This window comes from Stegodyphus dumicola, chromosome 11, assembly GCF_044657685.1.
Source record: "Stegodyphus dumicola isolate Sdum_Otavi_A_Nest chromosome 11, ASM4465768v1".
Lineage (NCBI taxonomy): Eukaryota > Metazoa > Arthropoda > Arachnida > Araneae > Eresidae > Stegodyphus > Stegodyphus dumicola.
The window spans coordinates 143,258,703-143,274,452 of record NC_140778.1 but is presented as its reverse complement, the minus strand read 5'-3'; the positions used below and the strand labels follow the sequence as shown (position 1 = coordinate 143,274,452).

Sequence of the window (15,750 nt, the reverse complement as noted above, 5' to 3'; positions counted from 1 at the left end):
GTTATATTAACCCAGTATTTGTGTATTATAAAAAATATTGTATTATATTATAGTACATAAGTAGTGGGTTGGAATCCCATCGAAAAGCTGGATGCATAAACGTTTCGTATTACAGTAAAACATTATATTGCAATAATATAACATTATGTTATATTAACCCAGTATTTGTGTATTATAAAAAATATTGTATTATATTATAGTACATAAGTAGTGGGTTGGAATCCCATCGAAAAGCTGGATGCATAAACGTTTCGTATTACAGTAAAACATTATATTGCAATAATATAACATTATGTTATATTAACCCAGTATTTGTGTATTATAAAAAATATTGTATTATATTATAGTACATAAGTAGTGGGTTGGAATCCCATCGAAAAGCTGGATGCATAAACGTTTCGTATTACAGTAAAACATTATATTGCAATAATATAACATTATGTTATATTAACCCAGTATTTGTGTATTATAAAAAATATTGTATTATATTATAGTACATAAGTAGTGGGTTGGAATCCCATCGAAAAGCTGGATGCATAAACGTTTCGTATTACAGTAAAACATTATATTGCAATAATATAACATTATGTTATATTAACCCAGTATTTGTGTATTATAAAAAATATTGTATTATACTATAGTACATAAGTAGGGGGTTGGAATCCCATCGAAAAGCTGGATGCATAAATGCTTCGTAGTTTTTGCCAAAGTCTATAGGAGACAGTTTCCCTTAAAAAGACCTATACGAAGGCCTTTAGACATAAAGCTCCACTGGGCCCTACCATAGTTTAAATAATCCAGTCCATTAAAATTTGCAAAAGTTACCTGAAGTTTCAATTTTAATCGTTTCTTATTGCCATTTTTCCTCTGATACGCCATTTTCTAGAATTCAATAGAAGCCGAGGTTTATATAATGGATTTAAGATGGGTATTTTTTTATAACTTAAAATGAATTGTATAAATTGCAGTTAAAAATTAAATGAATACCATGTTGAAAAAATGAAGATTCCTCAGGCTATTTCAATCACATATACAAACAGAATTTTTTTATTTTTGCCTGATGTATTGATATTCAACGAGTCTAGGAAACAAGTTAAGTTTTTTTACTTTTTTAATTTATGACATTTTCCCTAACTTGACTGCATCTAACAAGACAGCCACTGACATGTTACGCTGTAAACACAAAGAGTTTCCTTTTTATCTTTGACTAATTTAAGGCCAAGGTCACGATAGCTACATTACCCTCGAATAGAGGAAGCGAATGTAATTGATATAGACGTGCTTTGAATAATAAATTAACAAACAGGAAAGTCTCTAAGCGTTAAAGTATATGATTATTCGCTTTAGAATTTTACGCTATAATTGTTTTTTCATAATTTCAGATAAATGAATTTTTGTATTAAATAATTGACATGATATTTATTTCTTATCTCACTGAGCGGATTACCATTTCCTCGCACGATGTGCGTAGATCTTATTGATCCTTTGATAGAGCATGACGTCCAAGCCTCTGCCTTTTTTGCTGAACGGTTTAACTCCGGAATTGGAAAATAAAGCGTTTTTAGAGCTGGGAGAGACGCCTAAAGTAAAAAATGATGCGCTGGAAGAAATGAAGAGGCTCATTAAAGGTAAATACAATCTTGCGCATTTTCTAATTTCGTGTTTCAAAATGGGTCTTATAATTAGAAAAGAAAAAAAAAAAAAAAAACTCCCTCTACCTTTTGTTATTTAACCTTTTATAGAGAAAGCTAATTTTATTTATTAGCCCAAAGAGGCGATTTGCCCAGAACTATTAAATTCGTTTTGGCGTTTTGATTTGGTTCACTATAAATGTCCGATTCACTTTTCAAATTGCTGCCACCAAATATTAGAGCCTTGTATTATATTTAAAGAAATTAAAAAATGAAGAATCTGCATAAATATATATACATTTCTCGCACTGTGATAAAACAACGGTATCTACAGCCATCCAGCTTTGAATGACGTAATCCTACAGCGAATATGGGCATCTGGAAACTCAAATTTGGAATTTGTTTTATTATCAATTGCATATTTTGTAAAACTTTAACTAATTTTTGATTAATTAACAAACTCAACGATTTCAAAGCGAGCAATGGCAACACTGTACGGGAGTGGGAATACCTCCAGCGCAAGCGACTGCGTATTGGGGAAATTCTAAAGATTTCTATTTTAAAATTATTTTGCAATATGGCTGTTGAATTGAAATTTATGGTTTCAGTGCGAAGAACATGATATTTAATAAATAATGGTAACACGCAAACCGTTAAAAACAACGCCACTTAATGTGAAATCTGAAAAAGCTTTCAGATTTTTTACTTCCTTGTACGAAGTAAAAAGGAAGTATTGTAATCGCGAAAAGTTTCAGGCAGCATATTTCAACGAAAATATCCATTTTGACCACTTTCGAATGCAATTTAACGATGTATTTGCATGATATCTGTACGTAAGGACAGAATGAAAGAGTCTTTTCCTCCAAAAAAATTATAAAACTGCTATAAAATGAATTCTAAAGAGAATTTTTCGTCTGGCGTCTGCACGAACGTACGTACGTACGTACGTATCTCGCATAACTCAAAAACGAGTAGCCTCAGAACGTTGAAATTTTGTATATAGGACTACTATAACATGTAGATGTGCACCTCGTATTTTGGTTGCAATCGGCAGCGCCAAACGTATATAAATATATTTATATATATATCCACTCTGTTACCCGGCTCAGTGATCTCAGTTTCTTTACTCTTATATGGTTGTAAATTGTACATTTTTTGCTTTAAAAATGATTGAATATTTTTGTTCTTATCTTCCGGTTGAGATTTTTATGCCTTTAGTAAATCTGTACGCAGATTTTTAGAATTTTCTACAATTTTAAATTTGTTTAAGTGCCGCTAAGCCTAATAATTTTTTTTTTTTTTGATGGCGGCAATTGCTTGTTTACATTTGAAACTGCAGAGTAGTGGATTTGTTGCCAATCTAGAGAAACGTAGCTTCGCAACAACAAAGATAACGCCTTCATTTATTATTGCGAATTCAGTCATGCTTAATCCTTTCTGGAATTTTTTCGAGGAAATAAGTGTTATTTACTTAATTTTTAATAATTTAGTTTTTAATAATTAGTAATTTAATTTTTAATAGTTAGTAATTTTTAATACAGATATTTTGAGTTTTTATGTATTTTTGCCTTGTCGCGAAGTGAGAACTGAATTAATTGAATGAGAAATACTCAATCGTCTGTGAAAAACTGTTTCTTTTTTGTTTTGTTTGCTTAATTTCTTTTATACATCGTTCTAGCTTTATTATAGTATTTGAATAGAACATGTGGCAACGATTAGATAATTCTTTAAATGACATAAATTTTGTGCATTCTGATTTATAATATGAACGAAATATAATACTCTTAAGTGAACTTAGCGCCAGAGTGTCGCTATGGTAAACAAATAAAGTTAATTTTAAAGAATGCATTTATTCTATTGGGTTTTATGCGCTGTCGGCGAAGTAGGTTTAATTCAATCCAATAAGTTTAAACAAAATGCAAGAAAAATGCGTATAATTTAATATTCCGTACAAGGAAGTCATGTGGTGTGGACATCAGATTTTTTTTTATAGTAGTTCTAATTATAATCTTCTTAGATCTTCAAACGATGATATCGATATTCTTCCAGTAATCGATTTCATTCCAGTTACTTGCCAAATAGTAGCTGCATTAGCAACTAAATCAGAATTTTTAGAAATTAACCTTAATTTTAGATGGAGTTTGAATATGTATTAATAAATAACTTGTTTATTATAACTGTTAAATAATTATTCCAGTTTATTTTTTCGAGATTTTTACAGAAATGCTTCTGTCCAAATAAAGAAAAGGATTTTTAGCCCGAAGGAGCTTTAACTCAGAAAGGCTATAAATTTTATTTTGGCATTTTGCTTTGGTTCTGAATAAAAGTCTGAATCACTTTTGAAATTGTTGCCACCAAATATTAGAGCCCTGCATTATATTAAAAGAAATTGAATAACGAAGAATCTGTATCCATGTATGCATGTTTCTCGCACTTTGAAAAAGACATCAAAGACGTCAAATTTTGAACAGCGTAGTCCTCCACTTGAACATGGGTATCTGGAAGCCCACACTTGGAATTTGTTTTATTACCTAGTTCATGTTTCGTAAAACTGAAGTTTTTTCGCCGTTAAAAAAGCAGACAAGATTCTTTTATCTCATTCTATATTATCAGCTCCTTGAAATTAAGTTCCCCTAAAGCAGACTTCAGAGAAAAGATATGGTAATTGCTGAAAAAATACTTTATTTTTCTAGTAAAAACACTAATGAACTTGTTTATTATCACTGTTAAATAATTATTCCAGTTTATTTTTCGAGATTTTTACAGAAATGCTTCTGTCCAAATAAAGAAAAGGATTTTTAGCCCGAAGGAGCTTCAGCTCAGAAAGGCTATAAATTTTATTTTGGCAATTTGCTTTGGTTCTGAATAAAAGTCTGAATCACTTTTGAAATTGTTGCCACCAAATATTAGAGCCCTGCATTATATTTAAAGAAATTGAATTGAAGAAGAATTGAAAAGAAATTAAAGAAATTAAAGAAAAGAATCCATGTATGCATGTTTCTCGCACATTGAAGTTGGTCACTACTAGGATCGAAAGCGATGGTCTCTTTATGCAGACATTTATTTATCTATTTATCGAGGCACTTATTTATCTCTTTAAGGACGCACTTATTTATCTATTTATGGAAGCATTTATTTATCTATTTATGGAGCAACTTATTTATCTCTTTATGGAGGCACTTATTTATCTCTTTATGGAGGCACTTATTTATCTCTTTATGGAGGCACTGATAGATGGTTCATTGTTGCCTGTTATGAAGGAAAAGACAGTTTATATCCATGCCTTCTCCAGGATTCGAGCCCAGGCCCTTCAGATAACTTATTTGTGTCTTGTTTTAATATTAAATTTCGAAAGGTTCGACGTTTATGGAGGCACTTATTTATCTCTTTATGGAGGCACTTATTTATCTCTTTATGGAGGCACTTATTTATCTCTTTATGGAGGCACTTATTTATCTCTTTATGGAGGCACTGATAGATAGGTTATTGTTGCCTGTTATGAAGGAAAAGACAGTTTATATCCATGCCTTCTCCAGGATTCGAGCCCAGGCCCTTCAGGTCACTTATTTGTGTCTTGTTTTAATATTAAATTTCGAAAGGTTCGACGTTTATGGATGCACTTATTTATCTCTTTATGGAGGCACTTATTTATCTATTTATGGAGGCACTTATTTATCTCTTTATGGAGGCACTTATTTATCTCTTTATGGAGGCACTGATAGATAGGTCATTGTTGCCTGTTATGAAGGAAAAGACAGTTTATATCCATGCCTTCTCCAGGATTCGAGCCCAGGCCCTTCAGGTCACTTATTTGTGTCTTGTTTTAATATTAAATTTCGAAAGGTTCGACGTTTATGGATGCACTTATTTATCTCTTTATGGAGGCACTTATTTATCTATTTATGGAGGCACTTATTTATCTCTTTATGGAGGCACTTATTTATCTGTTTATGGAGGCACTTATTTATCTCTTTATGGAGGCACTTATTTATCTCTTTATGGAGGCACTTATTTATCTCTTTATGGAGGCACTGATAGATAGGACATTGTTGCCTGTTATGAAGGAAAAGACAGTTTATATCCGTGCCTTCTCCAGGATTCGAGCCCAGGCCCTTCAGGTCACTTATTTGTCTTTTGTTTTAATATTAAATTTCGAAAGGTTCGACGTTTATGGAGGCACTTATTTATCTCTTTATGGAGGCGCTTATTTATCTATTTATGGAGGCACTTATTTATCTCTTTATGGAGGCACTTATTTATCTCTTTATGGAGGCACTTATTTATCTATTTATGGAGGCACTTATTTATCTATTTATGGAGGCACTTATTTATCTATTTATGGAGGGACTTGTTTATCTCTTTATGGAGGCACTTATTTATCTCTTTATGGAGGCACTTATTTATCTCTTTATGGAGGCACTGATAGATAGGTCATTGTTGACTGTTATGAAGGAAAAGACAGTTTATATCCATGCCTTCTCCAGGATTCGAGCCCAGGCCCTTCAGGTCACTTATTTGTGTCTTGTTTTAATATTAAATTTCGAAAGGTTCGACATTTAGGGAGGCACTTATTTATCTATTTATGGAGGCACTTATTTATCTATTTATGGAGATTTATGGAGGCACTTATTTATCTCTTTATGGAGGCACTGATAGATAGGTCATTGTTGCCTGTTATGAAGGAAAAGACAGTTTATATCCATGCCTTCTCCAGGATTCGAGCCCAGGCCCTTCAGGTCACTTATTTGTGTCTTGTTTTAATATTAAATTTCGAAAGGTTCGACGTTTATGGATGCACTTATTTATCTCTTTATGAGGGCACTTATTTATCTATTTATGGAGGCACTTATTTATCTCTTTATGGAGGCACTTATTTATCTCTTTATGGAGGCAATTATTTATCTCTTTATGGAGGCACTTATTTATGGTGGCACTTATTTATCTCTTTATGGAGGCACTGATAGATAGGTCATTGTTGCCTGTTATGAAGGAAAAGACAGTTTATATCCGTGCCTTCTCCAGGATTCGAGCCCAGGCCCTTCAGGTCACTTATTTGTCTTTTGTTTTAATATTAAATTTCGAAAGGTTCGACATTTATGGAGGCACTCATTTATCTCTTTATGGAGTCGCTTATTTATCTCTTTATGGAGGCACTTATTTATCTCTTTATGGAGTCGCTTATTTATCTCTTTATGGAGGCACTTATTTATCTCTTTATGGAGGCACTTATTTATCTCTTTATGGAGGCACTTATTTATCTATTTATGGAGGCACTTATTTATCTCTTTATGGAGGCACTTATTTATCTATTTATGGAGGTACTTATTTATCTCTTTATGGAGGCACTTATTTATCTCTTTATGGAGGCACTGATAGATAGGTCATTGTTGCCTGTTATGAAGGAAAAGACAGTTTATATCCGTGCCTTCTCCAGGATTCGAGCCCAGGCCCTTCAGGTCACTTATTTGTCTTTTGTTTTAATATTAAATTTCGAAAGGTTCGACGTTTATGGAGGCACTTATTTATCTCTTTATGGAGTCGCTTATTTATCTATTTATGGAGGCACTTATTTATCTCTTTATGGAGTCGCTTATTTATCTATTTATGGAGGCACTTATTTATCTCTTTATGGAGGCACTTATTTATCTATTTATGGAGGTACTTATTTATCTATTTATGGAGGCACTTATTTATCTCTTTATGGAGGCACTTATTTATCTATTTATGGAGGTACTTATTTATCTCTTTATGGAGGCACTTATTTATCTCTTTATGGAGGCACTGATAGATAGGTCATTGTTGCCTGTTATGAAGGAAAAGACAGTTTATATCCATGCCTTCTCCAGGATTCGAGCCCAGGCCCTTCAGATCACTTATTTGTGTCTTGTTTTAATATTAAATTTCGAAAGGTTCGACATTTATGGAGGCACTTATTTATCTATTTATGGAGGCACTTATTTATCTATTTATGGAGGCACTTATTTATCTATTTATGGAGGCACTTATTTATCTCTTTATGGAGGCACTTATTTATCTATTTATGGAGGCACTTATTTATCTATTTATGGAGGCACTTGTTTATCTCTTTATGGAGGCACTTATTTATCTCTTTATGGAGGCACTTATTTATCTCTTTATGGAGGCACTGATAGATAGGTCATCGTTGCCTGTTATGAAGGAAAAGACAGGTTATATCCATGCCTTCTCCAGGATTCGAGCCCAGGCCTTTCAGGTCACTTATTTGTGTCTTGTTCTAATATTAAATTTCGAAAGGTTCGACGTTTTCAAGTGTTTCCATAATATGCTATATAGTATATCACTTTATAGTTGGATAGTCGTAGTGGATTTTGCCATCTTTAGTCGATCTGATATAATTTTGAGCATTTTTTCGTATTACCTTTTTCTTTTAATGATACTTTGGTTAACCTAAAATATTCAGAAAATTTGAAAATTTTATGAGAACAAAATTTTCAATAACAAGGATGAAATACTGACACGATTAGAAAAATACATCCTGATGTTTACAAGGCTAAGTTATACATATTCTATGTATGACCCTTTTGCATCATGACATGTATTAATGCAATAATCTTCCCAAACATCCCTCATCATGTCCTTCTCAATAGTTTCAGCAGCTTTGTGAAGCATTAATAAGATTTTCCAAACTCAAAGAAAGGGAGAGAAATGAAAACTCAAGCCCTTGATGAACCTCAGTTGTTCAGTCATTGTTTAAGACTAGCTAAAGGGAATTAATCATATTCACGTTTCGAAAACAAAGTTATAAACATGCTTCAAAGTACAAAAGCATTGATGCCACCAGCGTACGACTCTGTGGCGAAATTATTGAACTCTCATTAATCGATTATCTAAAAATCTACGTTTTCGTGAGTTTTGTTGCCAATGCTTTAACCTTTCTGTTAGTTCCAAGCGTATAAGATTTACGACAATTCATAAAAGTCTAAACAATCAGTATATACTGCTAAGAAATGACCGATAAATCGGTGTGGGCTAGCGTGATCCGGGTGCGCAAAGAATGGAGCCATTTGTGTGTAAGAAAGCCAACTTCCAATAACAATTATTTAGTTATTCGAAGTAAAAACCACGAAATTTCAATTATGCTATCACCAGGTTTCGAATCAGAGAACTTCAAGTTGCTAACTATTTTCATTCCATTCATCGTTAGTGACACTGACTGCCGTAGCAATGGGCCAGGGCTGAAATCCCAGAAATCCATGGTTGTAACTGTCCCTTCAAATAAAAAGCAGCGGTGGCCACCCGGTAGGTGCTTCCATAATGAAATTGACACCACTTCTGGCTCTTGTAGTGGGGCAAAGCTAATGATTACAAAGTAAAGAGCGCGGCTATTAAAAAAATGATGAAAGAAAGAAATGAAAATGAGCCGCCCCAGTCGGTATGGTGGTCAGGGAAGCTGACTGCAATGCCGAAGGACCTGGGTTTAAATCCCGGAGAAGGCATGGTTGTAAATGTCCGTCCCTTCATAGGAAAGGCGATGGTGGCCCATCTATTAAGTGCCTACATAATAGAGACCACATTCGGCCTTGTATAGATTAATGGACTGGGTTACATTTGTAATTGTTCACAATCTGCCATTGGAAAAAAAAGAAGGGAATGAAAATTATTGTTGCCGAAAGCTAAATTTATTCCATTCACTAACCTGACATGTGCTTTCTTCGGTATAAGCTTTTCTTTTTTCCTTGTAAAATATGATCAGTAGTACCCCACATTTATGATCACTGCATTTATCAGCATTCGAATTAGAAGGTTGAAGATGTAATTTTCTTTATCATTATCTTCCTGAAAAATCTCGACTGTCCCTCGACTCGACTCGAATTTTCGTACGCCTCGCAACAGATTTCCTCTTCGCTGCTTACTTAAAAATTACTAAAATCTTTCATTTTTCTTTTAGATATTATAAAAAATTGGGGGCAACAGTTTAAAAAAAAAATGCAACAATTTGTCACTACAGAAAAACTATTTGGGAAAGAAGAAATAATTTTCGAATCTCGCACCCTTTCTCAGATATTTCCCGAGGAAAAATTTTAAACTGAGTACATGTACTAAAATGTTTCATTTTAGACGTTATCGAAATCATTGATACATGGTACAGCAGCGCTCGTGGCGTGAAGGCGATTTTCTAACAAACTCGCGTGGCAGTCAACGTATTATAAATAACTGAGTCGTATTCAAGCCACACGACAGGGAAACTCCCATTCAGCCAGCTCTTCTGTCGGGATCCAACACCTGTATTCAGTTACGTTACCACTCGACCTTGGTGGGATCATCGGGGTCTTTGATATAGAAGCTTGGAAGGAAAGGCAAAGCAACAAAAGGAATTGTCATTATTCGGAGGCTTACAGAAAATGAGGTACTAAAGCTCAGTTTTACAGTAGCCATCGTTGCTAAAGGTTATTTGTTAAAATAAGCGGATAATTTAAGGCTAATAACTTATAAGTCCCAGTTGAAAACATAAAAAAAACGAACCTACGCAGAATGAAACATAGCGCATTTGGAGCAAAGAGTTAAAACTAAAATAATTATGTTTTTATAAATTTACCTAATTAAATTTTAATAAATTTACCAGCAGGAAAAAAATCAGTCGGACATTAACCGCAACTATATTAGTTATAAAAAATATAAACATTGAATTTGTAAGGATTATGGTAATTTTAAGTTCCTTTCCTGTCGATTCTTAACTTCAAATTACTACTTCCGGCCAGAACGTAGTATTAGAATCACGTCTGAATACATAATGAGGAAGAGCGGTATTTAACCGCGAAGCTCTTCGGCCTTAGTGGGAGAGATAGTAGGTATTTCGGCTGCTCCCCCGGATTAGTTTCTCGTAAGCTATTATCACGTTCGGCCGTACTTTAGGCCCTTGATTGCTTCGCAGTCTATTAACGTTATCTTGATATCTTCGGCTATACCTCTTTAGTTTAGATTAGTTTAGTTTTATTCTTAGTCTCTTAAGTTCAGAGCCCTTTATTGTACAGAGCCCTTTATAGTGTCGGCTTTATTGTACACTCCAAGGAGTTTGTTAAGCTTTAGTTGGAATAATAAAAGGCTAGTTTACCCTTCTATCTTGTTGTTTCCTATCACACGAACTCAAGCAATTATTTTCTTATTAGTTCTTAAGATTCTTCACGTTCAACAGTAACTCAGCATTACACTGTGAGGAATCCTACAAATTGATTCTTACAATTAGTTTAAAATGCAAAAACCAGAATAAGTGCTCAAATTTATTTGAGAATGTATTATCTACTGATGAAGTAAACTGGTTAAATAATATCCCGTTTTATTTTATATCAATTTTTATTATTACTTAAGTTTTCTTAAATTAGCTTAAAATAACATAATAATTAACATTCCGCTTTCTCCTAAAGTATTAATTATGTTGGCTCTGATATGTAAGGTTCTTTTCCAATTTTTGCATATATATCAGTTCTAAAATTTCGAATGCCTTGTACTGTTATTATGCTGTTATTAATTTCATTACGTTACTTACGTGGATGCTCATATTTGCCTTATCTAATTTTTTACGAATTATCAGATTTGAAGTTTTAATGTTCCTAGAATAATATTTCTTTCCTTTTCCCATTGTCTTTATATACATGCAAAAAAAACAGATTTTTTTTAGAATTTTCAACAACCAACGATGAAATGTTACCTGACACGGAGAAAAACAAACAGGAAAAAAAAAATAAATAAATAAGAATAAAAATAAAAAATAAAAATAAAAATAATAATAATAATAATAATCGTGAAAATAAAAGGTGATTAAATCAAAAACAGGAATGAATTGTAACTGACTCTTTTTCAAGGAAAAACCAAGAGAAATTTCAACGGAGCGGCATTTATGAATTCTATCTGGATGAACTTCAAAACAAAAATTAATTATATTTCTTGATTTTGAGCAACAAACATTTTCAAGCTAAATTATTTTTTTTTTCACAAAATCAAAATAATGAGCAGTTTAAAATTTTTTAAATTACTATTTTATTAAATACGTTCAGTAGGATATAATTTGGCCCCAGACTACACCAAAGAAAATATCTTTACATATTTCTAAATATTACGATAAATATATATATATATATATAAATATCATAATATATACATATATTATGATATTTTTCTAAATATTAAAATTTAGAACACTAAGATAACCTCAGGTAACTCTAGGATAAAACGCAATGTATCATTCAGTCAGAACAAGAAAGAATTTTAAAAAAAATTGTAGTTACTTGGATACTCAAAGGAGTAAAAATTCTTTTAATGTTCAAAGTGAGAAAGAGTTTAAATAAATTAAAAAGTTAAGTCAGATAACCTTTAAGCCAAATTACGCACTTTAAGCTGTAGTAATTCAATTGTAATAATTAGTATTTACAAATCAAAGCAAATTTTTTTTTGGGGGGTGTAAGTTAGAAATAAATTAGTATACGATCTCTTTTGAAAATCTGTAAAAATTGCAGAAACCAATGAATTAATTAACACAAGTGATTTTTTTAATTAAAAATGTTAATGCTCTTTATTTATAGTTTCGCTATATTTAATGATTTTAAAACTCACTCTTTAAAAAATTAATTATTAAAATATAAAATATTTTTTATTGTTTGAATAAATATTTTTTATTTTTTGAATAAAAAATATTTTTTTCGCTATAAATTGATGTTTTCAATTTTTTCAATTTGGGCAATTCTGCAGAAGAATTCGTTTTCACTAATTTATTTCTAATTTGTTAAATAAAATATATTTGAATTTGCTTTAATTTCATTAATATATAATATATATGTGTGTGCGTGCGTAATAAAAAATATATTTTTCACTATTAATTCATGTTTTCAATTTTTTCATTTCGGGCAATTCTGCAGAAGAATTTGTTTTTACTAATTTATTTCTAATTTGTTAAATAAAATACATTTGAATTTGCTTTAATTTCATTAATATATAATATATATGTGTGTGCGTCCGTGTATATATAAGTATATATGTATATATATATATGTGCGTAAGAAAAATAAAGAATATATGGAAAATAAATTACAATATAAATTAGTAAATTAATTTCCCTTTTCTATTTTAAAAATAGTAATCTATCTTTGCACTGCATCATTTCGAGACAAATCCATATCATATGACTTTTACATAATTCTGATAATATAAATCGAACTAAAACTGAAACAACCATTAATAGCAGCCAATAATTTCGGCCAATAATAATATTTTCATTAATTATCCAATCAAAATACATTGAGAACCAAAACTAACTCCCTCTGAATTAAGATATCATCCTGAACTTAACTCACTCTTCTCAACCTTGCTACTTTTCCACCTAGCTGGAAACCTATGCATGAAATTACATAGTCGTTTGTCGGAACCGTTGTATTATTTCGTGTTAACCGTCTTAAGCGTTTTCGCGTTCAACGTATTTCACTGCACTTAAAATCAACAAGTATTCTGAATCAGCGGTCGTCAACCCTTAGAACTTAACGGATTACTACATATATAATTTTATATTTGGCGAACCACTAATATAAATTAAAAAAACTTAAATCATACCTTAAAAACAACATATTAATACGCAAGAACGATATTCAACTTTCCAGTACATGTAATTCTAATTTTCATTTAAAAAATAATTTTCGAAACATTTGGTGTTCAGAAGCATGCCTTTATAGAAATTCAGGCTACACCCCTGATTATAAGTAACAATTTAAACACTATTAACGTCTCACTGATACACACATTTCGTTCACATTGAAAAATTATATGAAAAATACAAAAATCTTACCTTCCTGTACAGAAAGCTTCACATTTCCATATCATTGAAAAGGAACTTCCCGGAAAGCAAGAACAAACCGGCAAATATCAATAAACTCAAATTGTTATGCCAACAATTTTTAATTATTGTAAACAGAATAATCATTGCTTACTCAGCAATGACGCAATCGACAGCAGTGAGGTAAAAAAAAAGGGAAAACTTCCAGTGATGCAATTATAAACAAGAATGCAGATGGTTCTCATAAAAATCCATCCATTTGCCTAGTGACACGGAGAAAAACTGTGTTATTAACGACTACAATAGTATATGTTTATAATTCAAAAGGAAAGAGAATTCCAGTTCGCGCTAATATTGATAACAGCAGCATATCCATGGATGCCAACTCTCACTTTCAAATGCCGCTAGATACACCTACAAAAGTAACTAAAATATCGCTAAATTCAGAAATAATTTCGCTAAAAGTAGTAGCTAAAATTTAAAAATAGTATAATCCATATTCCATAATAGGTTTTGTTAGTAGTCATTTTTTAAATTGCATCTTCATAAAAGTATAAATAGTGTACCAATTTTTCTGCGGACCATCAAAAGGTTTTCACGGAGCATCACCAATTGGCGACCGCTGGTCTAGATGGTATAGATGGTGGCGTGTGAATTTTAGAGGTATTTGAGATGAAGTGACTTAAAACGGTTTATAGGACAAACAGATTTAGTTGCACTCGTTGTCAGTTCAATATATTTTTATTATTAAAAAATATTCTTGGTATACACATTTTAACTAGCGCAATATGCAAGCCCGTTTTTAATAACTACATTTGTACCTTTTACAAATCTATAACAATGTATTTGCAGAAAGAGAAGCGATGCATTATGTATTAGCAATATAAATACTGAGAAGTGCGTAGAGTACAATTTGGATGTTAGTGTAGTTATGTGTCTAATTTATGTCTGCTGGTGAATCAAGATTTTCTTTATGTAGGTATATGTGTCGTGAGCGTTACATTAGAATGATATGACAGGGATTCATTTTGAAACAATGCGTTGGAGAGGCTTATAAACATCTTACTATTTTAGGAAAATAAGACAGCCAAATTAAAAGTAACCAAATTAAAAATTATATCTATGGGCTGATGCAACTTAAAGTTAGAATTGCATCTTGCATATGTATACCGGATGATTCAGAATTCATCATCAATATTTGGTGGGAGATAGGGAATAGGAAAAGAAGGAGATTTCACGTAGAAATGCATGGGCGCATATGCCATGTAGTAGGGCAAAATAACCCCAGTTCAGTGATGGAAAGAACATAAAAAGGAAGCAGTAAGGGGAAAAAAAACATTTATTATCCTACATGTAACATTTCTTTGCATCGGTTTTACAGATTTACAAGAGGTGCTCGAACTGCTGACCATGTACTAGAATGCATGACTCACAACGGCGTTGCATGGACAACGGACCTTCTGGAATATGCCCGGCATTTACATGCATATCTGCAAGTTCATTCCGGTTCATGTTACTTCTGCAAAGTCACCTAGTCGAATGACGACTGGCTGGAAACGTCAAACAGCTGTGCTTATATATGGAAATTGTGTACACACAGCGCTCTCTACACCCCCATGCGCCCATACTTTCCTTTTTGAAATCTCCTTCTTTTCCTATTCCCTACCTCCACACCAAATATTGATGACGAGTTCTGAATCACCTTGTATACTTATTTATGTAAAGAAATAGTTTTATGTAAATAAATTACTTTTATTCCTTAAGTTAACTTTTCTAATAATTTTGTTTGATTTATTTAGTAAATTTATTTTCCTATTCATATTAGTATAGGTCTAAATTTTTGTTTGTTTCTAAAATTAAATTTTATCTTAAATTTATATCCTAGAACTGTTTTGAGGAAAATTTCTATTTTTCTTTCACAGAAAATTCTAATTTCGAGCCTTTTATGGAGGACATCTTTCTGTTATCATTCCTAAGATGGAAAAAGTATAGAATTAATGAAGCATTTGAAGCTCTTCATGATTTCTACACTCTTAAGAAAAAACACTCTAGAATATATTTTGATTTCACCCCTTCAGAACTGACACATGTACTGAAGATGAATCACTTGGCTACACAGCCATTGAGAGGTCCTGGCGGTTGCAACGTGGGAATTTTGAGATTAGGTAGATGAATCTTATTATATAAAATATTATGTAAATAAAGAACTTTATATTCATTCTCATAAATGCATGTTAATATAGAAATATGATGCATTCTCAGAATATTTAATATAATATATTCTCATAAGAGAATCAGATTTTGTATACTTTATGTACATGT

General features: G+C 32.0%; 1 protein-coding gene across 2 annotated transcripts in view; it reads left to right on the top strand.

The window, feature by feature from the left end:
- The first annotated feature begins 1,223 nt into the window (after positions 1–1,223).
- Positions 1,224–15,750, top strand: part of LOC118183171 (alpha-tocopherol transfer protein-like) — a 168,667-nt gene continuing 154,140 nt past the window's right edge. For both annotated transcript variants that reach the window (XM_085827273.1, XM_085827274.1), the window contains exons 1-2: positions 1,224–1,628; positions 15,351–15,593. In XM_085827273.1, coding sequence (XP_085683399.1) covers positions 1,496–1,628; positions 15,351–15,593 — 376 coding nt within the window. In that variant the 5' untranslated portion in view covers positions 1,224–1,495. The remainder of the gene's footprint in view (positions 1,629–15,350; positions 15,594–15,750) is intronic.